The 27,323-nt window shown below is 42.0% G+C and overlaps 1 protein-coding gene across 3 annotated transcripts in view; it reads left to right on the top strand.

The window, feature by feature from the left end:
- LOC6036201 (protein grainyhead) overlaps window positions 1–27,323 on the top strand; it is a 318,505-nt gene that overhangs the window by 247,288 nt on the left and 43,894 nt on the right. For 2 of the 3 annotated variants that reach the window (XM_038264091.1, XM_038264089.1), the window contains exons 6-10: window positions 8,837–8,956; window positions 10,325–10,434; window positions 10,518–11,015; window positions 22,482–22,644; window positions 27,199–27,310. In XM_038264091.1, coding sequence (XP_038120019.1) covers window positions 8,837–8,956; window positions 10,325–10,434; window positions 10,518–11,015; window positions 22,482–22,644; window positions 27,199–27,310 — 1,003 coding nt within the window. The remainder of the gene's footprint in view (window positions 1–8,836; window positions 8,957–10,324; window positions 10,435–10,517; window positions 11,016–22,481; window positions 22,645–27,198; window positions 27,311–27,323) is intronic. The other variant, XM_038264090.1, reaches the window with a different exon arrangement.

Here is a 27,323-nt window from a genome sequence, read left to right as displayed (position 1 = left end):
TGTGTGCCGCCCGAAGGGAATTAATTGCTATTCAAAAGCTGTGTATATAATTACCGCCGTGTGAGCAGCAAAAACCGCAGCACTTGCGCGCGCCCTCCAATACCTGGCCTGGCAACACTGCGCCTCGGCGCAGATTAGGGAGGGGTGTAATTAATTTGAAGTTTTTTTTTCGTTGTTGTGCTGAGCGAGCACACACTCACAAGTACAGTGTAGTTGAGCGGAGCTGCGCTCCGATTGGACGGCTCTGGAAATTGATTTCATTAGTATGCTGTGTGAGCGTGTGTGTGTTTTAGCTTAAACTTTGTGTAATGGCACCGACTAAGTTCAAGTCGAAAACTTAGAGGAGGGAAAGGAGGGGAGCGGGGGTTGCGATCCAAGACCGTTGATAAGAAGTGATTAAACGTTAAATTGATTAGAAACATTTAAGTGGTTTGTTTTGTTTGGCAAGCTTGAGTGTGAGTGTGTGTGTTAGTCACTGAGCGCATGGATTAAGCTCAGTAGCTCTTGTTTGTGTGTGATGTGGTTAAGTGGCGCGCAAAGTGGTTAAGAATAGACGGAGCTCGGCTCGTTTGTGGAATTTGATTGATCATAATTAGAATGGCGAGACTAAACGATGGCCGCAAAGGAAGTCCGCATAAGGTGCCAGTCATCAGTCATTGTTGTGACGATTGGAAGAATGTTAGAGGAAACATAATTAAATTTATGAAAGGATAGAACATTGGAAGTTGTACAGCAATGATTCAAACCGAAAATTATGGAAACAATGTGCTATTATAGTTTCCAACTGATTTTGTTGCTGTAAATTTTTTTTGGAAACATTCAAATTTAACGGAAATAAAATTATTGATTTCTTCTTTTATCAGATTTTTAAGAATCAAATTAATTTCAACTCTTTTTCAAACTTGATTCTACGTGAATTAATGTATTTGTTTAGACATATATTTTAACAATTCTTAATAAAAGTGGAATCAAACTTTGATGTCTAAAATTTATTCGACTCAGCTAGCTTCCGTGGCCGAGCTTCCGTGGCCGTGAGGTTACGGGTTTCGCCTTGTAAGCGGAAGGTGATGGGTTCGATTCCTGTCTGGCTCGGCAAAGTCAGATCCCTTAAAGGAGTAAATATGCTCACTGGGAGTACTGACCGGTAGGGGATGGGTTTCGACTAGCGGCGTGCTGGGTTTCCAATCCAGAGGTCGTGAGTTCGATTCTCGTACCGGGATGATGAAGGTAAAAAAAATAAATCAAAATAGAAGCTCATCTTGATAACACGGATATCTCATTTTCATCCAATATTGTGACATTAGAGCAAAACATCGATTCCAAATTAACTATATCAAAGTAACTTGATACTTCCATTTTTGAAATTTTATGTAAAAAAAATGTTTTTGATTTAGATTTGACTAAAAAGCTAATAAATATTTTATTAAAAATTTGTTTTAACAACTTAAATTCAGCAAAAGTTAGAACGCAACTTGATAATATATTTGTTCAAATTTGTTTGAATTTATTTAAAGGAAAAATATTTTCAGGACAATACTAGCAACACTGTCTAAATTAATAAGCACTATACTAAAATGTTTGGAACTTTTAATATCCGGTTCAGATGCAATGACTTAAGGTATCTTAAAATAGTCTTGTATGAAAATGAATTTGAAAACCACCTTTCACTTCAACTATTTGGTTTTTTAGCCATAAACATTGATAGTTTGGGAACACTGCCTAGAGATGCCTTGACTTAATTGAAACTGCCTAGAGCTGTCTTGACTTAATTGAAATTATGTGCACAATAATGAAAAATATAAAATTAGTCAAAATCAAATTTGTAAAATTTTGATGAAAACAACTTTACTAACTTTTTGATCGTCAGTCAATGTTCCAGTCCACTTCCTATTCAAAACATGGGATCTGGCAACATTTTTATCTATAAATTGTTTTTTTATAATTAATTTGATTTTGCCTGGTTAAACTCTCTGTAAATTATCTGATATGTTTTTGAAAAACTATTCCGTTGACAACTTAATTGAATGTTCTGGCAACACTGCCATTAGGTATCGAGACTTAAGTGGATTTTTTTATCTTTTCAACGCTGAATTATTTATAATCGGATATAAACGGCATCTGGAACAAAATTTGTGTATATTTTGGAATAGGAAAAAGAAATTTTAGTTTGATAATCTGCCAACACTGTTTAAGGATATGGTGTTATGCATTAAATTGATAAAGTTGTTAACTTTTCAAATTTGATGAATATTTTTTCCTGTTCGTTACCATTCTGTAAATCGTTGAAGTTTTTTTCATTAGGTTTAATTATTTGGCAACACTGTCAAGTAAATATGTGTCCGAACATCACTTGCTTTGATATTAATCTATTTATTGAAGCTTATTTTCTTTTCTTAGCAGTTACAATTTTGTAGGTGGAATTGTTGAATATTTTACATCTTTTGTGACTCATGTTAAGTTTCAGAATTTATAACAATGAATTTCAAAACATTATGTTGAAATATGAACCTAGAGAATCATTAAAAAATGCAAAGGTAATTTTTTGTTTCGATTTAAAAATTATAAAATCAAATTTTATTCGCCTTCAATTCAGAAATTCATGAAATAACATGCAAAATGATAATATAGTAAAATAATTAGGTATTATTTAATAAGTTCTTTCCCTTTGTATTTTAAAGCATTGATTCGGAGTAAAACTTCAACAATAATTCAAATTAGCTTTCAAAAACTATTTTAAATCACATTATTTCATGAGCTCCTTTTTATAATTTTGAAGACTGATCAGGAGCAAAATTATTCGAAACAAGCTCTTCCCGGCAAACTTCGTCCTGCCCTTTTTTGGTTTCCTGACGTTTCTTGCTTGTTTTCTAATTCAGCCTCCTGTGATCAAAATTTGATTTTACGCAGCTTTTTCCATACAATCTGCAGATTTTCCGGAATCGGTTCCGGAGTGGCCAAAGTTGTCACTCTTTAGCGTAAGAACCTTCCTTGGGCTTATGCGAACCCAACGCAGCAAAGTGCGCTCCGATCCGACTTTCCGTTATCAACTGATGCGCGTTCGAACAAAACCGTCGAAATTTTTTATATATATAGATATGCTTTGAAAAAAAATATTTTAAAAACTTATTTGGAAAAAAATCACCAAACTTTTGTAAACCTTCAATTTGAACCATATTTAACGAAAAACAAAAAAATGTAGAAAACCTACTTTTAATGATTTGAAAAAACATCAAATTTAATTTGCCTTCGGTTATCAAGAACAAAATTCAAGCCGTTGCTGCCAGATATTCGGAAAAATCTGTGTTTCACAGTCTTGTCAGTCTCAAAAATCGCAAATATCTGTTACACCTTGTTTTTGAATTGCCAATATTTAAAATTTCAGCAATCTGTCAATGTCCAAAGCTCAATCTCCAAATCTGCACTAGAAGTTCATTAGGACCAAAAATCGACAAGACAATGCAGACTTTTTCCAAGGAAATAAAGACCTTTATTGGAAAAAATGGCAACACTGCTGCCATCCCCATGTCAACTTGACCCAGTGACTCAACGCTGATTAAGGTTTATGCTTTTTTCCCAAAAAAAAACTCAAAATCAAAAAACATCGCCAAAACATCGCCCGCGCTCACCCAATTATGCAATTATCGATCTTCACCGCCACCCTACCTTGAAGAGGATCGACAAATGGGTGACAAAAGATCTGCACCAGCGTCCCACCAATTATGCAGATTTCGCCCGAAAAGCAACGGGGGGGGGGAGGACTCTTTTCCGAACAAACTGTGTTCGTGAAGCTGCGCATAAATATTCATAAATCGGGGGTGGCGTGCGGTGCGGGACGCACACCTAACAAATCTGATTAACAACCCCAAAAATGCAAAACGATCCTCGAGCGTCCGTCTCTCCCCCCAAACGCAAAGTGCTCGCGATAAATAAAACCCGAATTTATAGCGAGTAATTAAGAATCGAAAGTAATATTTTGGGGCCGAGCGCGTCTGGCTTTGAGTCGTGGCCAAAAATGGACGTCAGGTCTGCTATGGGGGACCGTCACCGGGTGGCGCTTTGGGACTTGACTTTGGGAGATTTTTGGGACTTCAGTTGTGCTGGGGAGGTCCCTGCGACGATTTGAACCTGCGGAGACATCGAAAAGATGATTCGTTTTTCTTCCGGGGTAGTTTGTAGACTTTTTGTCTACGAACTCGTCTGGGGTCATATGGATGGTACTTTTCGATGTCCTCATAATTTCAGATCATGGCAGGGGACTCCAGAAAGCCCCTGAATTGTTGGTTGAGGCTACCGGCATAACCGCCTTCGATATTGATCGAGTTCAAAGTGATAGCCGAAGTCACATTCGCGCACAGTGCGCGCCAAGAGCGCAAACAAGAAATGTATCTGCCTCGCGAGCACTAATTAATTCTTTTTCGGGAAATTATTAGCCCCTCGTTGTGCTAATATGGACGCTTTGGGGCGAAGCCCCCCTCCAAAGAGTGGGGGACGCGACAGATTCTGAGCGCCTTTTTTTTTGGAGACCAAACTTTTTGTTTGTTCATCTCGCGCGCGTTCGACTCTGCGAAAAATAAAAGCTCGAATTGAGATAATAATCGCTGAATTTATAATTAATCTGACGTGACTCGCGATCGGACTGATACGGGCCGACCAATCAACTGCGGGCGTCCCTAAACTGAAGAAATGTGTCGTAAAATGTTGCAATTAAAAAATATTAAATGTTGAAAAGCACTTTACCTTAACGCGCTGCGCGACTGCTCGCGCGCACTCTGGCTCCAAAAACGGTGCTAAATTAAATTGGAAATTTGCTGGCCAAGTCGGGTGAATGTGTCTTCGTTATCGGGTCTTTCTCCAGCGCAACGCGACGTCGTCGCCGGCTGACGTGGAAAATTTGGCTCTTGATAACAGCTACAAGCTCCGAGATCCGCCCTTGCGCCCCCTCTCAACCCTTGCGATCGATTGCGCCGCGGCGCAAACTCCGCCTGAAGTCGGAGAAATGAGTTGTGAAAGGAAGCGAGTCATTACTCAGGAGTGCTACTGGAATAATTTTTAAATTTATTCAAATTATGTAATTTATTAAACACGCTGCGCAGGTTGTATGCGCCCTCTTCGAGGACATCGACGTTCTTGGAGATTGGTGAACGGCGATAATGTGACCAGTGGCCACCCGAAACACCACGGCCAAGCGCGCTGGTAATGCCTAATGAGACGCGGTGGACATTTTTCAACGCCAACGCCTGAACAGAACGCTGCGGCGCACAGGTGGCAAGTGACAATTCAAAGAGGGGCGTCTCCGGGGTTGGTGTCCTGTGTGACTAATGGCAGGTTGACAGGTTGGCCGTTGTCGGACGTCCCGGGTGTTTGGCGCGGAGATTTGTAACCTTTGGAGCGCGTTTGTAAGGAGGGATGAGGGCGATTTGAAAGGGCGCATCTTCTTTACATTTTTTTTTGGTTTTTTAAAGATTTATTCCATGTTTTTTGTGTCAAAAAAAAGTTGATTTAGGGGCGTTTCCAATACAGGTTTCTGTTTTGATTCAAAAATAACTAAAGGCGCCTCGTTTTTTTAATATAATTCCATCTCAAAAATTTTTTTTTGAAAAGGGCGCTTTAAACATTTTTACGGGGTTGCTTACGTTAAAAAGATCTTCTCAAAAATTGTTTTTTTTTATGTTTGTGCCAAAAAACAAGTTTAGTTGGAGGCGTTTACCTGACAGATTTCTGTTCTGACTCAAAAATAATTAAAGGCGCCTCAAGTTTTTTAAATAAAATTTCATCTCAACATTTTTTTTTTTTTCAAAAGGGCGCATTAAACATTTTTCCGGTTGCTTACGTTCAAAAGATCTTTAGGGGGTGTCTAGATCGATTTTTTGGGGCGTTTACGATGAAACTTCCTATTCTGACTAAAATACTTTTTTTAAGGCGCCTTTTGCGTATTCATTTTGAAGGGCACTTCCAGTTCATTTTTTAAACAAAAGGGCGTTATTGTTTTACGCTTTTTCAAAAGAACTCTGTATCACGAATAAGTCTTTAGTCATGATCGGTATTGATTAAACTTGATTTATAGCACTCGAAAAAGGCCAGCCCCTGCAGAAAAATTATCCTGATCAATTTTAATTGACCTTTCCGAAAAGTCTACGTCAAACAGTCCATTTATAACCCGCGTAAGCTTATGTGTGTCTCTCGGTAGTCCCCCCACATTTGTCCAGCCGAGTCATGATCGGTCCATTTCCCGTCGGGCGCGTCCTTATTTGGTGCACCCGCCAGTGTCTGACATTCAACGATAACACCATCAGAACGGCAGCGTGCGCGAGAAACCTAATAAAATCTCGTTGAAATCATAACCCCCCTCGATCCCCACAAAATAAATGTCATCAATCTAATATGTGCTTGTTCTCCGTGCCTCCGCGTGCTCCCCCCACGTTTCTTCAGGGATTGATTGTGGTTATACGCCATTCCACTCCGTCATTCCGAAGAGGCCCAGAAACAAAAAAATATCATCCACTCAATAATAAAATATATATTCCAAAGATCTCGACACAACCAGAAATGACTACCTCACCGCCACCGATAGATTTACAGCGAGCGCTCTACGGCGCTGATCAATCAAATCTTTCGAGGTTCCCCGCGCGCGGAAGCTCCCCCGGGTTCTCCTCAATCGGGAACAATAATTGGCGCCAATGGCGCACCCGTTGAAACGAAATCCAAATATTTGGAGATTTCTATCTTCTACCTCGCGATCGGGTGTGTGTTCTTCTAGCAAACGCCACCACTTGAGTTGAGCTCTACTTACGAGCACGTGCTCGGGGAGACTCGTCAGATGCATTGTTGAACGATTTTGACAGATGGGCGCCTTAAAGGTTCGCGGAAAGGCGCCTGAAAATATCTAATTTGGAAAGAGGGAATTTAAGGGGGCGTTTACGTTGTAACTTGATGAACTAATGTTAAATGCGCCAAAAAGCGATTTGATGGCAAATAAAAATATTTGGGCGTCTTAAAAGTTTGCGGAAAGGCGCCTGGAAATATCCAATTTAGAGAGAGGAAATTTAAGGGGGCGTTTACCTTTTAACTTGCTGATCTGATTAGCCAAACGGCGCTTTGATGGCAAACAGAAACAGTTGGGCGCCTTGAAAGTTTGTGGAAAGGCGCCTGGAATCACCTTTTTTAAATAGAAAATTTAGGGGAGAGATGTTTAACTTGTAACTTTCTCATCTGATTTTAAATTAGCAAAAGGCGCTTAATGTCCGACAGTAACACTTGGTGGCCTTAAAGGTACGAGGAAAGGCGCCTGTAAATATTTAATTGCTGACGTGCTGATCTGATTTTATATAGGCCAAAAGGCGCTTTGATGGCAGACGGAAACATTTGGGCGCCTTAAAGGTTCGCAGAAAGGCACCTGGAGTCATCTTATTTTGAAATGGGAAATTTAGAGCAGGCATGTTTAACTTGTAACTTGCTAATCTGATATTACATTAGCCAATAGGCGCTTTGATGGCCGACAGAAACACTTGGGCGCCTTAAATGTTCGTGGAATCTCATTTATAAAGAGGCAGACTAACTTGCTGATCTGATGTTAAATTAGCCTAAAGACGCTTTGATGGCAAACAGAATTTTGAAAGGCGCCTTTTGAATTACTTGAGTGAAAGTTTAAAACTAATAAAAAGGCGTATCAGACAAATTGTCGATTAGCTTTTAACGCCCTCTTACTAATAAAATTAAACTTCAATTTTACATTCGTAAGCAATTTTGCGTTAAAGGCTCTTTTAAAGGCGCCTAATTTGTTTTAAATACATATAATTTAGTTTGATATCAAACCTAATCTGATTTTAAAAACCATTATGGTTGCTGATTAATTTCGAAAAGCGCCTTTAAAATTTTCTACTTTTATCTTTAAAAAACAAAATTTTTCATCATATCTTGCTTTTGGAATCGGCGCCTTAGCTGTTCAAATCATCTAACACAGATCTCATTCTTGTGTGCACCAGAACTTAATTTTTGTGCAAATCGCCCAAAAGAAGCGCTTATGTTTTATCGATTGAATTGCCTTATAAAACAAAGGCGCCTTTATCAAATCTACAATTTTTAATCGTTTCAAATAGTTTTATTCCTTACGAAAGCTAGCTAGTACAAACAGTGTGTAATTTATTGAGCAAATGTTGACACTTAAACGTTAAGGCGCCCGTTGATTTCTCAATCCTCCCGAGCGCGCGATAACGCCCACGTTAATTAAAACTTTATACTGCTCCAATCGTCGCGGGCGATACCTCCGCCCGCCGCAACTCGAGAACTCGAAAATCAGGTGGAGAAGAAACGATATTTTTAATTAATCAATTTATGCAATCTTGTTTGCGCGCGCGCCCGGACTTTCAAGATTTCTTCACCAATTCCTGCCTCCTTAATCGATAAGGTATCCACGGATTCACGTAACCTCCAAATCGATTACCCGCGCGCACTCTGGCTCTGGCAGGCCATAACTAATTGGTACATGATGAAACTGCGGCCCCGATAAGGTGGAAGATTTATACGATCCCGATTGCGATCTCGGGAGTGTTTGGGACTTTCGCACACACGTCACACTCAATTTGTAGGACCTACAATTGGCGCGAAATGAACCGCTGCAAATTGGTACTTTGTCTGCGAGAATGTGTGTTGCACTCTCTCCAACTCGACAGAGAGTGACTGATTAGGTCGCTATCACTGCTAAGCCCGGAATCCTACCGTCACGACTTTGGGAGATTCCCCCCTTAACCAACCCCTTCTTTAAAAATAACCCTTCCGGACTTCTAATTGCATGTTTTCACGTTTTCTCCACGCTTTATCTACCCCCTCTCCGTTGCAGGTGTTGGTCGTCCAGCCCACATCGCCCTCGGTACAGATTAAAGAGCCTCCACCCAGCCCTGGAAGTCCTTCGGCTGAAGCCATGTATGCTGCCCCCGGCAGCACGCAGCTCTACCTGCAGGTAAGAAACAAGAGAGACACTGAACACAGAGAGAGAGAGACCCCTGGGATATGTTTTAAGCCGTCTATAAATCATTTCTCAATTCGCTCACGCGATCAAACGCGCGCGACACGCTGAAGCCCAGTTTTGACCTTTCTTGGCGCGGAGCGATTTGAACTCGATCAATATCGAGTGCTGTTGGAGCGGATTCGACCTCATAGCTTCAGTGAGCTTTGCAGCGTTGCCAGACATGATTTGACACCTCGGGGACATCGAAATGATGCTTAGATTTGTCTTTGGTTGAGTTCGTAGACATTCGTTGTACAAAGTCAGCCGTAGTCTGGAAGTTCAACTAATTTGATGTCCTCAGCGTTCTTAATGATTGCAGGGAACATCATCTTTGGTTTGCAAGCTCAAGTGTTGCACCGGACGTATCTGGCTCGGATATTGATTGAGTTCAGGAAGCAGCTATAAATTTGAACTCGATCAATTTCGATGACACTTTGATCTAAAGCAACAGTGAGACTTCGGAATGCCTTCTGATGCCTCCAACTATAATTGAGAGGCACGAGGACATCAAATTTTTCGTTAGTTTTGACTACCGGTGAGTTAGTAGATATCCCTTCTACAATATCGACCGAGAGTCACAGCAACGCTCTTTTTGATGTCCCGATCGCTTCAAATCATAGCTGGCAACATCAACCACCTCGGATATCGATCGAGTTCAAATCAACGCCCTGCTAAGTGGATTCCCCCTAAACTTTGTGTCCCCTGTGTCCAATTCGCAAAAGTCCTTCGCTAATGCGAACGACCTGACCAAACTACAACACGAAACAACAAAAAAATCATCATCCAAATAAAAATTAAACAGGCAAAACTGGAGGACACAAAGTCGCCCCTAATCTGACACAAACTATCGGAAACTAGTTAGCATTGTGCGCGATAGAAGAGTCCCGCGACGACGCCTTAATTAAGCGGACACAAGCCGGATTACGGTTGGCAGCACTGGCTGTCAACGTGACAGCTGATTTGGATCGATATTTTCACCGAATGTCTTGCTAGCGTTTCTAGAAATCAGCTCCAAATCCCAAACCAAACCAAAAGAAATATTAGCATATTTACATAAACAAAGTGGCGCGGGACGGGTTTACGCACTGTGGTAGACAGATTGACAGCCTCCTTCAACGGCCACGGTCCACCTTGCGCGCCTTGTCTCGCAAAGCAAATTGTGTACTATTATCTAAGGGTCTCTCTCCGAAAACGACTGATCGACGCTCAGACTTTGAATTTTAATTAGATTGAGAAATGATTTCACTTTTCGAAACTGACGCGACTTCGTCGCCAGGTTAACCCACTTATTAACTGATTGGTGTGTCCTCTCATTGACAGAACCCCTCACATCAGACCAGTTCGGCCGCGACGGCCAGCTCCAATGTGAACGCCAATTCGCCCAGCCCCAGCTCCTACGACCAGTACGGGATGTACCAGCAGAGATTAGGGTGAGTAACTTGCGCCTTGCCCCCAAATTGCAACGTTTTTTGACCGAAAACAACCCCATTTCTTCCCACCCCTCTCCAAACAGACCGGGCGGTGCGGCCTTCATCGCCGACCAGTACCCGTACCGCGAGTACTTTGACCCGCAGGGCTACGCCCCGGCGCGTACCATTTACGGTACGGCGGACCCGGACGGGCCGCAATCCGCCACCACGTACGAGGGGCGCTACGTCTCGAAAACGGGGTCGATCTATACGAAAACCATCACCTCCGCCGGCCTCACAGTGGACCTTCCCAGTCCTGATTCGGGTATTGGTGCCGATGCTATTACTCCCAGAGATCAGAATAATGTACAACCGTCCTTCGATTATACAGAACTGTGCCAGGCCCCGGCCGGTTTGCTGGATCCGAACTCGAGCGCCATTCCGGCGTCGGTCGCCAGCATGCAGCGTAGCATGGTCGTCAACGGGGGCCAGAACAGTCCGACGACCTCGATCGGCAGCGGCGCGACGGCCCCGCCCCGGTCCCGGCCGTGGCACGACTTCGGCCGGCAGAACGACGCCGACAAAGTGCAAATACCAAAAATGTAAGTACCTGACGCCTTTGTTTTTGCCTGAAGGCGCCTCAAAATTTTTATTTCATTCTTTTTTAAGTTGTGTTGAACGCCTCGCGGCACTTGTACAATTCTCTCAAAAAGGCGCCTTTTGTACTTTTTTTTCTAAAAAGCGCCTGAAAAGGGCTCACCCCTTCCTGAAAAAACGGACGCCTTCTAAAAAATTAGAAGTCAATTTGAAATTTATCAAAAAATGATCTGAAAGGACTCTTCGTTAAGGCACTTATTCCTCCTGTGAGAAAAAAAAACCTAAACGCCTTCAAAATTCTCAAAAAGGCGCGTTTTGTTATTTTTTTTCGAAAAGGCGCCTGAAAAGGGTGCACCGGACGCCCCAAAAAAAATAGAAGTCAAATTGAGCTTTATCAAAAGTGGATCCGAAAAGACACTTCGCTAAGGCGCTTATTCAAGATACCCCTGTGGGGAAAAAAAAAACAGAACGCTTTCAAAATCCTGAATGCCTTACAGCATTCTACAACTTTTCTTTTCAAAAAGGCGCCTGAAAAGGGCGCCGTCTTCAAAAAACTGATGCTTGTTAAATGTCCTTTTTAAAAATGTAGAAGTTATTTTGAACTTTTAATTAGGTCTGAAAAGACCCTAGGTAAGGCGCTTCCTAAAAAAAAACTTATGTAAAAAATTTCAACATTCTAGAAGTTAAATCGAACATCTGTTGTGATTTTACTTGAAGTCACCTATAAGGGGCGCTTGCTTGGGGAGCTCCCTAAAATCCATATTTCATCCTTTTTAAAGTTGCTGAACACCTCACAACATTCTAGAAATCTACCTAGTGCAATTATCTCAAAAAGGCGCCTTTTGTATTTTTTTTTCTAGAAGGCGCCTCAAAGGAAGCCCTCATTTAAAAAAAACTGACGCCATTTAACAAAAAAAAAAAGTAAATCTGAACTTTATCACAAGTGGGTCTGAAAAGCGCTTCGTTACGGCGCCTATTCAAGATATCCTTTTGAAAAAAAAACTGAACGCTTTGTAAACGCCTTTTTCACCATTCTAGAAGTCAAACCTCTGTTGCATTTTTACTTGAAGGCATCTTAAAAATGCGCTTTCAATAAAACTGATGCTTATTAAACGTCTTTTTAAACATGTTGAAGTTAATTTGAACTTTAACTAAGGTGGGTCTGAAAAGACCCTAGGTAAGGCGCTTCCTAAAAAAAATGGTAAACGACATCTAAACGCCCTTATCAAAATTACTAAAGTTAAATCGAACTTCTGTTGTGATTTTACTATGAAGTCATCTAAAATGGGCGCTTGATAAGGGAGCTCCTCAAAATTCACGTTTTATTCTTTTTAGCATTGCTGAACGCCGCACGGCGTTTTAGAAATTTATTATGTACTTTTCTCACTAAAAGGCGCCTGTTATACATTTTTTTTCTATAAGGCGCTCAACCTAAAAAAAAACACTCTTTTTAATAAATTAGAAGACATTTTATAGTGAAGGGAACCTAAAAAGACGCTTCGTTAATACGCCTTCTCTAGAAACCCCTGTAAAAAAAATGCGGAACGCTTTCTAAACGCCCTTTTCGCCCCTTTTATTCTAGAAGTTAAATTGATCTACTGTTGCAAAGTTATTTGAAGGCATTTGAAAAGGGCACTTGATAGGGGTGCTCCTCAAAATCCTCATTATTTATTCTTTTTTGCCTTCCTCACCTCACTGAGGCAAGGCTATAAAATCACTCGAAAAATGAACTTCTTAAATACGACTCCTAGATATACCTTCACGTATACCTATCGACTCAGAATCAAATTCTGAACAAATGTCTGTGGGGATGTGTGTAGACATGATTTTTTTTCCACACAATTATCTCAGAACTGGCTGAACCGATTTTGGCCGGATCCGCCATATTCTGTTCGTTTTGAGGTCCCCTAAGACCCTATTAAATTTTATTCTGTTTAGTGAAGTACTTTTAAAGTTATGCCAAGAAAAAGTTTTTTTGTAGCTACAAAAAAGGGTGATTTTTGCATAACCTCAAAGGCCGGATCTTTTTGCTTACGCGCGAGAGTCGGGCAGCATGCGTAGGGATTTTGGTCCGACCATGCGGGGGATTGATTGGCAGCCACACCCCCTTGCATGCGTATCGCCCGGTTACCACATTGCTTAAGCAGTATCTGCGTCTCTTCTGGAAAAAATCTGTATCTGCTTCATCATTTTGTCTCGACAAAGATTTACACGAACTTTTTACTGAAATATATAAATAACTCATGAGACTTTTCTCCTTTATTTTGGAGAGTTGGTAAAAAAAGAATTGAAAATTGCTGTTCAAGTAAAATCAATATATTATAAAAAAAATAAATGAAAAAAATAAAAAAAAAACTCCTAAATTAATTTGTAAATACAACCTAAAATACAACATGAATGCGAGGAAGGCACCAACTACCATATGGTGGATTAAGTAACGTTTTTAAATTGTTAAACTCCTCATGGCATTTTAGGAAGCTACTTTTCTCTAAAAGGCGTCTGAAAAAGGCGCCCATCTTCGAAAAGTGAGTCTTGTAAAACGCCCTTTAAAAAATTAAAAATTAGTTTTAAGTTTTGCTGGGGTAGGTCTGAAAATACGATGAACTTATGTTAGGTGCAGAGTTGCCAAATTTTTTGAGTGATAATTTGAATAAGAATATTTCTATATTCTCAAGTAAAAATACACCATTATTGAACACAACTTTGCTCATTACTTTGAGATAAGTGGCTTGCCAGATTTTTTTCTGTTCAGACCTGGTAATTCTGGTTAGGCGCCTTTTGCGGCGTTCTAGAAAACCAATTGTGGATTTAGTTGTATTTTGGCTAGAAAGTGTCAGAAAGGGGCGGTTAGTTGTGTTTAGATGGTTCTCTAAAATTTGCTAAACGATTGAAAGCGCCTTTTACAGACCAAGTCGCCTTCATAGGTTCAATATATCTTTTCGAAAGTTGGGGAATACTGTTTAGACATATTTTTTAATAAATCTGGAAGACTAATTTTAACTTTAATTGTACATTTCTTTTAAGGCGCCTGAAAGAGGTGCTTGACTGGGGCGCTCCCTTAATTTAATCCAAAACAGTTACTTATCGCATGTTATGTACCCTATTCAGAATTCTAGAAGACCAGTTGAGACAACTGATGCATTTTTTTTTTAATTTGCTATGAGCGAAAAAAACTCATTCTAGGAGACCTATTTGGATTTAATTCGTACTTTTGAAAAAAAACGCCTTAACGGTACACATCAACCATAGCTTTTGCACCCAGAATTCTCTTACAGCCATTTTAGTATTTTCAATACTACGGGAACTATCGATATATTTTTTAATTCATCCCCTAAATTACTGTCTTCGTAGTTATTTACAACAAAGTTTGATTATTTTTACAATCAGATTCTTGCAGGACTGGGTTTGTAAGTTTGACAATTTTGGAATAAGAAGACAACAACTTCCTTGGTTGCTGTGCACCCTTAAAATAATTCTTTAAAATACTCATTTAATTGGTGCTGCATGCTTAATAAACCCCCTTTTCAGCATTAAAAAAACGAAATGGACTTTTTGAAGTCCGTTATGAAAGTCTCCTGAGAAAGGCGCCCATTTGAGAGGCTAAGCGCTATTTTTAACTCTCCGCTTCTTCAGCACCCTTTTTATATTATTGGAAAATATAATTTGTAACTTAAATTGGGTTTTTTTTTCTAAAGACCGTCCGGCGCCTTATTTGGGGCGCTTCTTAAACCACTTTCATTAGGCGTCTTCCTATTTCAATTTCTGGGTTGATAAACCTGATATTCAAATTATGAAGTAGCAAGGTGCTTTTTAATAAGTAGAAGGGCGTTTTTCATTACCTATTTTTAAGGCTATTCAAAGGCGCCTTTTTGATTTTTGGAGTCCTTCTGCAATTTTGGATGTGGCAAATTTCTTAGATTTAATTACTAAAACTTATAATATTTCAGAATACCAATACGGGCCGCTTTCAAACATGTGTTGAGGTGCGATTACTCCAATGCGCCCCTAACATATTGTTAAGGGCATTCGTATAACCATTTTTTGAGACAAAATTAAAAAGGCGCTCATTTTAAACTATCTAGGACGCATTTCATTCGCTTGATTCTTCGTTTAATCAAGTTTTAAAACTAGTGTTGCATACCTTCAAATTGAACGCCCCTCAAACGTCTTTTTCCAGTATTTTTCCATAATGATATTTCAAATTTTAAGGCGCAAGAAAGTTCTTTTCCGACCCCAACTCAAGCCCGACCAACCCCCAACAAATTTCCCATAGTTAGCAAGCGCCCCCCAACCATCTGTCAAAACCCTGCGGAGGGGCACTTCGCCCCCAAGCAAGCGAAAAAAGCTGTTGATGTTCGTAATTAGGTGTGATTTGAACCAATTAAGCGCCAGAGCAGCCCCATTAGCACGACCATTAGTGTCCGCACCGTCGTGAGCTGCACACACACAGATTGATTCAATTACTCAAAGACAAAGCACCTTACAACACCCTGGACGAGAGTAATTCCGTTCTGGCACTGCACTTTGCACAGCACTCCTCAATCAAATCTTCATCAGGAACGGCTCAGCAAAGGTGGGGAGGGCACCCTGATGGATTAACCGAAATGGATCTTTTCCCGCCCGGACTTGACGCGCCCTCGCCCCTCCGGGGCGTCAAATCGAGAGCAATACTGAGGAGGGGGGCGGTGACGGCGGAGGAATACTAATTGAAATTTAATCTCCCTGCACGCCGCACTCCAACGGGACGAAACGTCCCGACGTTCTTCCTGGCGCTGCGAGATGTGTTTCTGAATGACTTTGCCTTTCTCTGGAGGACAACAACGGGCAGCTTAAGATAAGGCGCCCCTCCCCGTTAATGAGTGCACTTGTTGCTGCTGCCGCTGCTGGCTTCCAGCAAAGAACCGTTGCATTTGCACGCCAATCGCCACGGCGAAAAAAGAGAGTTTAATTGCAATTTAATTGCATTACTATCGCGCCGTTGTTCCGCGCTCTGATTTGATTCGGTTTTAATGGCGCAAGCGCCCTCCGCTAAGCGTCCCTCCGCGACACTTGTTCCGTTGATCCGCGATAGCGCAGTGCGTGTCCGCGAGGAGGAAATGATCTATTTTTAAGGCTCAACCACGCAACAGTCTCGCGAATGTCCGTCTGTTTATTTACGTGCGCCGCGAATCTATTTAATGATTTCCTTTTCCATAAATTCGACCCGCTCGCGGGTCGCGGGATTCTGCGGTGCGGGGTCGACCTCGAAGGAGTATATCGCTAATAATATTTTTCGAACGACGACTGTAAGTCGTCCGGATAAAGGCTTATCTTATTGCGACGAGCTGAGCCGGGAGTAAATCATATTGAAAACAAATCAGCTACGGCCCGTAGCGTGACTTCGGTCGCCGGGCATCGTTGGTGTTCTCGAAGAGTTCGTATACTGTGGAGGGGGGAAATAAATCGTCCCGAACTTTGTCTCTGCGCGTGGACCTCCACTAGGCTGGTTCGCGGATTTGCGAACTTTTGACATCTAGATGGCGTTATCGTCGTTCTGCACCACTCGTCAAAACTCGCTGTGGCTCCTTAGACCACTCATCTTCCCAAAAAAACGTCCAATTCCAAGCTAAACTATCTGAAGAATATCATGGAGATTTTCCCTTATCCTGTTAAAAAAGTCGAACATCAACAATTCCCGTCTTCAAAATCTCCTATTCTTGTTCTTGGAAGGCAATTTGAACTTGGATAATCTTCGCATCAACATGACGAAATCCAGTATGCAATCCTCTAAAACTACTATCTCCAATCGTTGCGAAGATGGCGTTATCGTCGTTCTGAGTAGCAGATATAACTGTGGGAAGGTCTATGGAAAACTGCAACTCGATTGGACGACACCCAATTTGCTGATTTTTTAATCAACTTTTTTTCACTAAGGCTCAATTTCCCAAAATACGTATTTTTTTTTTATTTTCGAGATTTTTTATATGTTTTAGAGGACAAAAATCCGCAACTTTTGAGCCATAGAGAAACATGGTCAAAAAATCTGTCGCCGAGTTATGATTTTTTTTTTAAATAGTGATTTTTGGAAAAAATCGAAATTTCATGCAAAAACAATTTTGACGTTATTTTTTAATGCAAAATTTTGCAATCGAAAACTACTTTACAGATTTTTTGATAAGATATAGCCACCGAAAGTTTGATTTTAACGAAATATTTGCAGTTTTTCGATTTTTAAAAATAGTGACCATGAAAGACCATTTCTAAAAATATTTTTTCTGAAAAGTTCAGAAAATTTGCTATAAAATTGTCTAAGGGACATTGAAGATTGGACCTCGGGTTGCTGAGATAGAGCCGCTTTAAAAAAAACACGAAAATTGAAGTTTTCTAAATCTCACCAAAACAACCCAACTAATGTCGATATCTCAACAACTAATGGTCCGATTTTCAATTTTAAAACATGAAACATTCGTAAAATTTTCCGATCTTATCGAAAAAAAAGATTTAAAATTTTTAAATCAAGACTAAAATTTTAAAAGGGACAAACATTAAATATTGCGCCAATTTAAAATGCTAGTTTTGATTTAAAAATTTTCAAAATATTTTTTTCGAAAAGATCAAAACTTTTTAGAAAAAATATTTTTAGAAATGGTCACTCATGGTCACTATTTTTAAAAAACTAAAAACTGCAAAAAATTCACTAAAATCAAACTTTCGGTGGCTATATCTTGAAAACATAGCCCATTATCAAAAAATCTGTTATGTACTTTTCGATTGGAAATTTAATTTTACATTAAAAATAACGTCAAATTTGTTTTTGCATAAAATTTCGATTTTTTCCAAAAATCACTTTTTTTTCAAAAGATCATATTTCAGCGGCAGATTTTTTGACCATGTTTCTCTATGGCTTAAAAGCTGCGGGTTTTTGTCCCCTAAAACATATAAAAAAATCTCGAAAATATTTTTTTTTTTTGGAAAATTGAGTTTTAGTGAAAAAAAAGTTAATCAAAAAATCTGCAATTTTTTTTCCGTGTACCTATTTTTTTCAATAGTCCTCAACAATACCTACAACTTTGCCGAAGACACCAAATTGATCAGAAAATTCACTCCAAAGTTACAGCTGTTTGAATATTTACATACCATTTTTGTATGGACAGCAGCCAAAATTGTACGGACACTTGTATGGATGAACCAATGACACAAAATAGTTTATTTGGTCATAGGGAAGGCCCCCACAAAGTTTGAGCCAAATCAAAAAATACAAATAAATCCATTTCCGATTTTGGTAGAGAGTTGCTCTGTTGGAGAATATCCTCTCCTATAAGCTTAAAACGCCCCCAACTTTTCTTGGTGACGTCGTATCGCTTCGCGATCTTCGACAAAGCCCTTCCCCAAGTCTCGCGTAACCAATACCCACTCAATTCGCGCCACTTTGGACCAGTCTACCCCGTGCTGACGGTGTCCAATTTGCTGCAACGACAACGATCCGGCCCAGAATGAGAAACAGTCCACAAATAAACATTTTTCACAAAAACCCCAAACCCGCAAAATATCGGCTAAAACGAGGTCCGAGAACGGACCACAGTGGGGGAAAAAAACGCACATAAAATAAACATAAAGATAATCATAATCTTTATTATAACGATATGTACATGCATCTCTCCATTATTCATCCCGTCGTCGTCGTCGTCCGACGACCGACGTCGGTCCATCCAAAGTCCTACACACGAGAAAGAAGGGACATCCACGGCCGGCCCCGGATAATTGGTATCATAGATCAATTATTTTATGTCGTTCGCGCAACAACAAGTGAATTTGTTTGTTTTCCCCGCCCTCCCCTCGTTAGGGTTGTCAAAATCCCGCCAAATTTGAATTTTTGCACTAATTTTCCCAGGGTTCGAGACGCAGGGTTCGCCAATTTCGCATTTATTTATGCGCTTTTCTCCCCGGATTGCACATTCAATTCAACTCGGCCGAGGAAAGAAATTCATTATAATACATAACTGGCGGTGAATGAATAATTGAAGCCGATATCCGAGGCATTTTTCTTCTTGTCGCGCGCGCGCTGGAGCAACGTTGGGTCAACAAAAGCTTCCTTGTTCCGATCAACGGGTTGAGCTTTGTAAGGTTGCGCGAAAACAGACGTCGCTGGAAGCGAGCGATGACAGCTGAATGACGGAATGCTTGCTTGCTTTGGAAGATTTTCAATTTTTACGTTATTATTTGCTGCCTCAAGTAGGAAATGCTGGCTGAAATTTCTCAGTTTAGATTTTACTAGCTTCAATTGACAATTCTTTAGCTGGAGAAAACAAAATTATTGTGTTCACTCGAAGTAAAATCAGTTCCCAAAATCGTGAACAAATGTTCATGAAATTCGGAACCACGAACAAAGTGTTCAAGTCGCAACGTACCATGGAATTTTAACGCTTTGTTTGTAGTTCCGAAATCATGAACGATTGTTCACGATTTTAGGAACTGATTTTTCTCCGTGCAGCCTATAGTTTGTCATCTCCCTGCACGGAGAAAAATGTTCCCCAAAATCGTTAACAAGCGTTCATGGAATAGGAAACCAGGAACAAAGCGTTCAAAAGACATGATTCGTTTTTCAAAAACATACCATCATGAAAGCTTGTTCACGAATTTTGGAACTCAGTTTTCTCCGTGTACCTGAAAATAAAAACAATTGCTGGGCTTCAAATCAAGAAAGCCCTTTTATTTCTTTTAAGAAGTCAGTTTCTCAAATCAAAACAATTTCAACAGCTCATTACCCGTATCAATCCCCCCTCTTATAATCACTTGGCTATCATGTCACCAGGCTCCCGATCTATTTAGCTCACATCGCACAGTGCATTACTGTCACGCGAACACGCGCCTGTAACTCCCGGCCTCATCAATCTTCAACGTGCTCATCTCGAAATGCTCCGTCAATTTCTCGGAAACGGCTCGCTTACCGTTTGCCAATAGATAAAGACCGCGCGATCGAACGGAATTAAAGATCAATTAGTTTCCAGCAATTATCCCCCTTCGCGAGCTCTTGCGAGCATCTTGCAGCAGCAGTTGACCATTTAAGATCATCGACTCACAACTGTTAGGGAGGAGGGGCGGGGACTCCTCTATGGTCATCAATCTCAGAACCAAAATAAACAAAACCGGAGCGGCAATGAGAGGGGTACACTCAGTGACTTAACTGCGAATCGCCCCAAAACGTCAAAACTAAGCGATTTGTGAGCGATTTTAATTCAAAAAAGTAATCAGCAGTGAGTTACTCATTCGTGAATCTACCATTCGTTCTTCTTTTCAAATGTTATAAAAAATCGTCTAAAATTGTCGGCACGAATCGATTTGAGAGCGATTACGATCGAAAAAAGATCTCACCAAAGAGTCACTCACTCTTGAGTGGTGGCTGTCAAAATCATTCCTCTTTTCTATTCATTACGAATCGTTCAAAATTGTCGAAACGAATCGATTTGGAGCGACCCAACAAGGCACTCATCCAAGAGTCACTCATCCTCCTCTTCAATTACGATGCAAATCGTGAAAATTTTAGTAACGAATCGATTTGAGAGCACTAACGTTCAAAAAGGAACTCACTAAAGAGTCACTCACTCGTGAGTGGTGGCTGTCAAAATTTACCCCTTTTAAATTGAAACGTCAAATTGACAACAAATCGATCTGTGAGTGATTATGATCCAATGAAGAACTGATCAGTGAGTCACTCACTCGGGAGTTGAGGCTGTCAAAATCTACCCATTATTCCTCCTTTTAATTGTGAAGATGAATCCTCTAAAATTGTAGTAACGAATCAATTTGAGAGTGATTATGATCGAAAAATTAACTCCTAAAATAGTTACTCAATCGTGCGTGGTGCCTGTCAAAATTTACCACTCGTTCCTCCTTTCGATTGCGATTTGAAACGTCAAAGTTGTTAAAAAAAAATCGATCTGTGAACGATTACGATCCAATGAAGAGCTCACGAGTGAGTGAGTGAGAATCGATTCGTGAGGTCTTCTCAGATATGTAACAATTCGACGTCGTCGTGCTATCTTGTCGCACCCGCCATTTCGACGTTCCGAGAAAAACGCGTTTTAATGTTTGACCTTGAATAAACAAAAACTAGAGCACGCAATGTAAACAATAACAAACACGTTTTGTTTGGCTGACCATTCTGTGCATTGTCCCGAAGTTTGGTTGTATTTGGTTGCTGGAGTCCCGAGTTATAATTACAAATGTTTACGGTAGTCTAACTTGTACGTGCGTCAAACGCATCCTGACCTGAAATCCCTTTGGCCAATTGTCACACTTACATCAATTTTCAGGGAGTGACAAGATAGCACGACAAGATTGAAACTACTTTCATATGTAAAGTGACAAAAATGCACGGAGTTTTTTCGGTTTTTGGTGAATATCTCAGGATTGAAATCGAATTTTGGGGATCTGTGAAGGTCATAAGGTGATGCATTGTGAGCTGCACAAAATGGCGTTCTTAACTCAATGTGGCCCAAAATGCACGTACGACAAGTTAGCACGATGGCGACGAATTGCTTGATTGCTGACTTCAGTCTATTGTCAAAATTGAGTGACCCCTTGAAACTCACATTTGAGACGATATTTGAGCGAGAATCATTTCAGAGTGTGATCTCGGATGACAGTGAGTGTCATTTTTGTGGATTTTTGCTCGCAACTGAGTGTAGTTTGCGCGATCGCGCAAAAAGCCCCTCCGTCTGAAATTAAATCAACCCGCTCGAAGAGAGTGCATCGCGTAATCATAAAAATGGGAAAAACTGCCCCGCCGGACGACGAACATCTTTATGATGATGAAGATGCGATGCGTCCGAGGGACTGCTGCTCGGCCAAGCCTCGATGTCTCTCGATAAGGAATGTCGATGCTTTCGATTCGATTTGGTCGCCTTTTTGCACGGGGCCATTTGCGGCGGGGCTAAAAAGAGAGCGAATTCTTTCGCGATCATCTGTCATCCGACCATAGGCAAAATTGCGCGGTTGGCAGCACTGGGCTGCGGTGACAGCTGCAGCGCACGCCCCGGCACGTACGGCCGGTTAAGGAATTTTCGATATTATTTCTACAATTCCCCTGTTAATTCATAGAAATTTCTAATTGTGCCCCTTCAGCGAGAGGCCACTTTGTCGACGACGAACCCTCCGGCTATGGAAAACTTGAAGAAGTTGTAGGAGAGGAGGGGCGCACTTGCCAATTTAGTGCCGAGCTGCGTACTGTGATAATGGACGTGAAGTAGAAACTGCAATTTAGTTGCAGTTGTCGTGGACGCATTTGGCGCGCAAGAATTTCGAAACTTTCAATTATGTTGTTCATAAATCCATTCTGTCAACGTCGGGTCGGGCCGGGTTTGCTAATGAGGCCCTGGTTGCCGCCGCCGGCGGAACACTAATAGCCATACGACAACAGTTCCAACGAATTTGAACTTTCTATAGACTTGCACGCACTCATTACACCGTTTGTCTCCCTTTTTCATTTGCAGATTCTCCAACGTTGGCTTCAAGTACTTTTTGGAAAGTCCGATCAGCTCGTCCCAGCGGCGGGAGGACGACCGGATAACGTACATCAACAAGGGCCAGTTCTACGGCATCACCCTCGAGTACATCCACGACCCGGACAAGCCGCTCAAGAGTCAGACGGTGAAGGTAAGTGTCGTTTTGAATCCATCAATCAACAACTTAACGGTCACTTTGAATAACTCACCACGGCCGTTTCAAATTCACCACAGCTCGCTTACAAGCGTTTGACATTGCTAAATTGGATTGAGTTCAACCAATTTGGAAGAATCCTTTAAATCCCTTTAAAAACTAGCGATTTTTCGTGTGATTTAATTCAAAATAATCATTTTCTCAAGCATTCCGTTTTGAAGAGAGAAATTATCGGAATCTTTGATCACAGCCCAAATTCCCATGCACATTTTTTCAAGTCCTCCACTCAAACTGCTATCGTCACATTCGCTAATTTGCATGATAACAACCAGAAAAAAAAATCCCTACTCACGACCCCTTCTTCGCAACCATCGCCCGTAATCGGAGCCCCGTCACATTCAATTGAGGATGAAGAAGGCAACGACGGCGCCTGCGCTCGTCACTCGTAACATACTCAATCCATTATCTGCTGAAGATCTCTTCCTGGCTGGCACCCCTTTTTCGTTCGCTACTGCATCCGAAAAGTATCTTCTTTCCCGCACTTCGTCACTTCTGTTGTTCCGTTCCGGGGCCAAACTCCTGACTCATCACGCGTCCCATCTGGGAATTATCGCCCCGACGAGACGGCTCTTGTGACTTTTGTGTAACGCGTCAGCGTCAACGGGTGACGACACGGGCGTTAGATCCTCTCTCGAACCAGTTAGTCCTGTTTCGCTTCTTTCGGGACTTCTCAAATCTCTGTTCCAAAGGACAAGTGGCTCTGGCTCACCTTGACCTCGTCCACGATGATTAATAATCGGAGCGCGCCGCTCCGAAGCGCCCGCCAAACGGTTTGTTTACCCGCAATTGGCAGGAAAAACTTGTTTCAAGAAATTCTGGTTTGTTATACTTCTTGTTTTTTTCGATCGTGCGAAAAACTACCTCTCATCATCTGGCCGGACCTCTAACAGCCCAAGAATGCGGGCCGGCGCGGCACGCGCCTGATCCATTCTGCGGTTGATCTCCGCTTTGGGTTCCGAGCGTAATTTATTCACCCGCGCTACCGGTTCGATTAAAACGCCCTCTTTCGGGCAAAACTGGTTCGTGTCTCGACCACGTCGAGACTGGGTTGAACCGGTAACGCACGCCGGCGGAACTTGTGCGTCGGATTGTTTTGGTTTAGACTCAAAACAAACTCGGGGTTTGGAGTCTCCACGTTTACTTACAACTTCGGTGTTTTTTCACAGTTAAAATTACCTGTTCTGGTTCGCTCAAGCTTTGCTTGAATCTCCCAACAATTTACTTACAACTTCAGTGTCTTTTCACAACATTAAAACTGTCTCGTTCCAATTTGTTGTTGTTCTGTTGCGCTGCCTCGCAACCACCTGTCAATCGTCAAACGAACGAGGGGTACGCCGAAGCGAACTTTGTTCGCATGAAATTCGTTCTAGCATGACTTACAAATCAAACAAAAGGAGGAACCCTTCAAGAAGATTTTCCGTCGGATTTGGAGATAAACCAACAAATTCGTAACCCTTTTGCTGCGTCACGAACCTTTCCTGTCATCGCCGCGCGGCAATGATTGATCGAACTCGCTCAAAAGCGATGCATTTCTTCGCGGCGCAAAAACATGACAAATTAACTTGTGAGCGCGAAGAAAGATTCCCAGAGTGCGTTCCCGGTCTAATTTAAATATTTGCTTAAAGATTAATTACTTTATAATCTTCGACGTCGTCGATCCCCATGACTTCGTCAAAGGGCTGCATCTGCCTTGAAGAACAAACTGGGACCGGGACGACGGTAACGGTCTACCTCTAAGACTCTCGAGGCAGTGCGCCGGAAAATCGCGTTTTACACGGTCGCTTGGTCGTCCAAACAGGGGGAAAATTGCCACTCCGAAGGAGTTCGGGAGGGGGGACGCGGACGGGCGGCCACAGATATAATCAACGATCTTGGCGCGATTTCGCGCGATGTGCACGCTTGAAATCGGTTAACAACCTGCCCGCGCGCGCAATTTCACCTGCGTTGACGCGGCGCACCTTCGTCTGCGCGGTGGAGGCTAGGGTAGTTTGTCGATTGTGGTACCACAATTTTTTTTTATTTTGGGACCTGTCGATGAAGTCGACCTCGCGTTCATGATTTCGGAACACCTCGAATTTTCGTCGTTCTGGGACCAAAAAGCATCCGATTTGAAGACAGCTGTCACTCGCGCAGCAAACTTTACACCTTTCCTCGGAAAGAATGGTAAACAACGGACTCCGGTATGCGGTCAACTAGGCGAGTCCGGGCTTGTTCGCACCAGTCGACAAAAAACACATCGCATCGAGCGAAGAAGTCGGTGAAGAGGATCCGCGAAGAGAAGCGAAAAGAAAATAATTATTATAAATAAGTAAACTGACTAATAGTTTAAAGATATAGATACATTACAAACAAGGTATTTTGAGATATAAATCTTAATTAAAATTGCGCTATGTTTTCCAGCGTTTACAGTTAGAAGATAGCTTTCCTGTCTCCTTCTGTTGTGTCTCCGAGGTTTCTCTCTTTCGCATTTCTTTCCGTCGTCGTCGTCGTCGGAACTTTGGTCCATGTCCATGTCTGTCTCACACGCAGCGGCCGTCTCGACCGCTTCTTCGATTCCCCCTCCACCCCCCGGAGCTCTTTTGAGAAATGTTTCTGCGTTAATATTTTTATGTTTTATTAGCTAAACTTTTGCGCCGCATCGCACGGTCAGTGGTGTGGCAATTAATAAATATCATTGACGGGAATGGGAAGAAGTGGCGGGACGGCCACGGTGTGTGTCGCTTGTAACGCATTGCGTTGGGCTGATTAGCGGTTCCCATGCAGGGTACGGCTACGGCGGATGATAACGCCTCCGGCGGCGCTTCCAAACAAAACGAACTCCCGAGTACCGAGGCAATGCCAATGAATAGCTGAGAGAAAGTAAACACTGGCGGATGCGCGGAGCTTTGAGACGCAAACAAACAATCAACCCATCGATTGAATGGTGTAGAATTTAAATATTTTTATTGTGAAAATGAATAATTACTGTCCCGCTTTTTTCTCGCATTTCTTTTGAAGTGAATATCTCCGGGCACAACAAGAGCACATCTGACACCGTGATGAGCATCGCAAATCAGCATATGAAAAAACGGTGATCCAGCTTCCGAAGGAAGCTAGGACAAAAAAAACATCGTTGAGCACATCGCAACAGACAATTGCGCACAAAAACTTCCCGGCCAGAGATCAAGATCATCATCTTGCCAGCATCTCCTCGAAAGAAAATGTTTGTTTTAGGGGGCATCTGCTCCTGGTGTACACACATCGGGAGGCAGGACGAAATTCGTTATATGCAAATTCGCGCTCCGGAAGGGTTCGACGATGCGTTCAGTTGGCAGTTCATCCCCCAGGGATCGGATGCTGCTCGGGAAGTAATGATGAATTATGAGCTTTTGCAAGGCGGTAAGAAAACAGGGGGAAGTACAATAGTCGCACTAGGAAGCGACGAAATTGGAACTGTATCATTTTGATTGCGTCTGAGAGTTTTTTCTACCTCAAGAAATGAGCAGTTAGAAATAATTGTTGAATTATTCAAACTTCAAAGAAATTACAAGTAACGTAATCAGCGTAACACCCCTAGCTTGCAGTGGTGAGTAAAGAAATTCACCACCATGCGCGTTGATCGATTCCACCCCTGCGCAGCTGTCAGTGACAGTTCTCGTTAGGCGAGATTGTTGTTGTTTTGCTTGCAATGTGATTTAGATTGTGATAGAAACTGCAAAGAACCTGCGCTGCCGTTACAGTTCTGTCCGTCCCCGTAGTAAACACAACGTAAACAAACCTGTGCTGCCGTTACAATTCTGGCCGTCCCCGTAGTAAACACAACGTAAACATGTTAAATCTGAACCTACCAACGAACCTGCGCTGCCGTTACAGTTCCGGTCGTCCCCGTAGTAAACACAACGTAAACATGTCAAACCTGGCCATTTCTTCGCTAATCGCTTCGCAAAACATTGTCCCAAGCGGCCGGAAATGACGCTCCAGCATATAATACCCATAAGGAAGTGCCATAATTTTATCAGTCCCGGACTCATTACCGCACCCCGCTCCAGTAGGTTCTTCCTCCCGCTCCAGGTCGTGCTCGCGCGCTAAGTTCATTATTAAAATGTTTCAATTATCTGCCTTCACGACCTGCACCACCACCAAGACTGATGGCCACGCTGGATGCACACTTAATTACTACAACTTGTTATCGAGGTCTACACGATCGTTTCTTGCCGCGCTCTCTCGCGGAGGTTCTTCGAGCTTAAGCGGGTGTGTATACTTCTACAACGCTGAGCTATTCCGCTTAATGGCCCCCGCTGTAAATTCTGTGTGTTAACAGGAAGAATAAATGCTTCCTTCCCCCGGTGACCACCCCGGGGTTGCACCTTCTGTGCTCGATTCTACTGAAAAAAAACTAAAGCAAATGTGTTTATGATAGCGAAAATTATTAGTTCGTGACGTAGCGCTATCAATATGCGCGCGAAACAGTCCAATTTACTCACCTGTTACCTTTCTTGTCCCTACTTTCAGAGCGTCATCATGCTAATGTTCCGCGAAGAAAAGAGCCCCGAGGACGAAATCAAGGCCTGGCAGTTCTGGCACAGCCGGCAACACTCGGTCAAGCAGCGGATACTGGACGCCGGTAAGTGTCAACG

This window comes from Culex quinquefasciatus, chromosome 3 (genome assembly GCF_015732765.1).
Source record: "Culex quinquefasciatus strain JHB chromosome 3, VPISU_Cqui_1.0_pri_paternal, whole genome shotgun sequence".
Taxonomy (NCBI): domain Eukaryota; kingdom Metazoa; phylum Arthropoda; class Insecta; order Diptera; family Culicidae; genus Culex; species Culex quinquefasciatus.
This window is presented reverse-complemented; position numbering and strand designations above follow the sequence as displayed.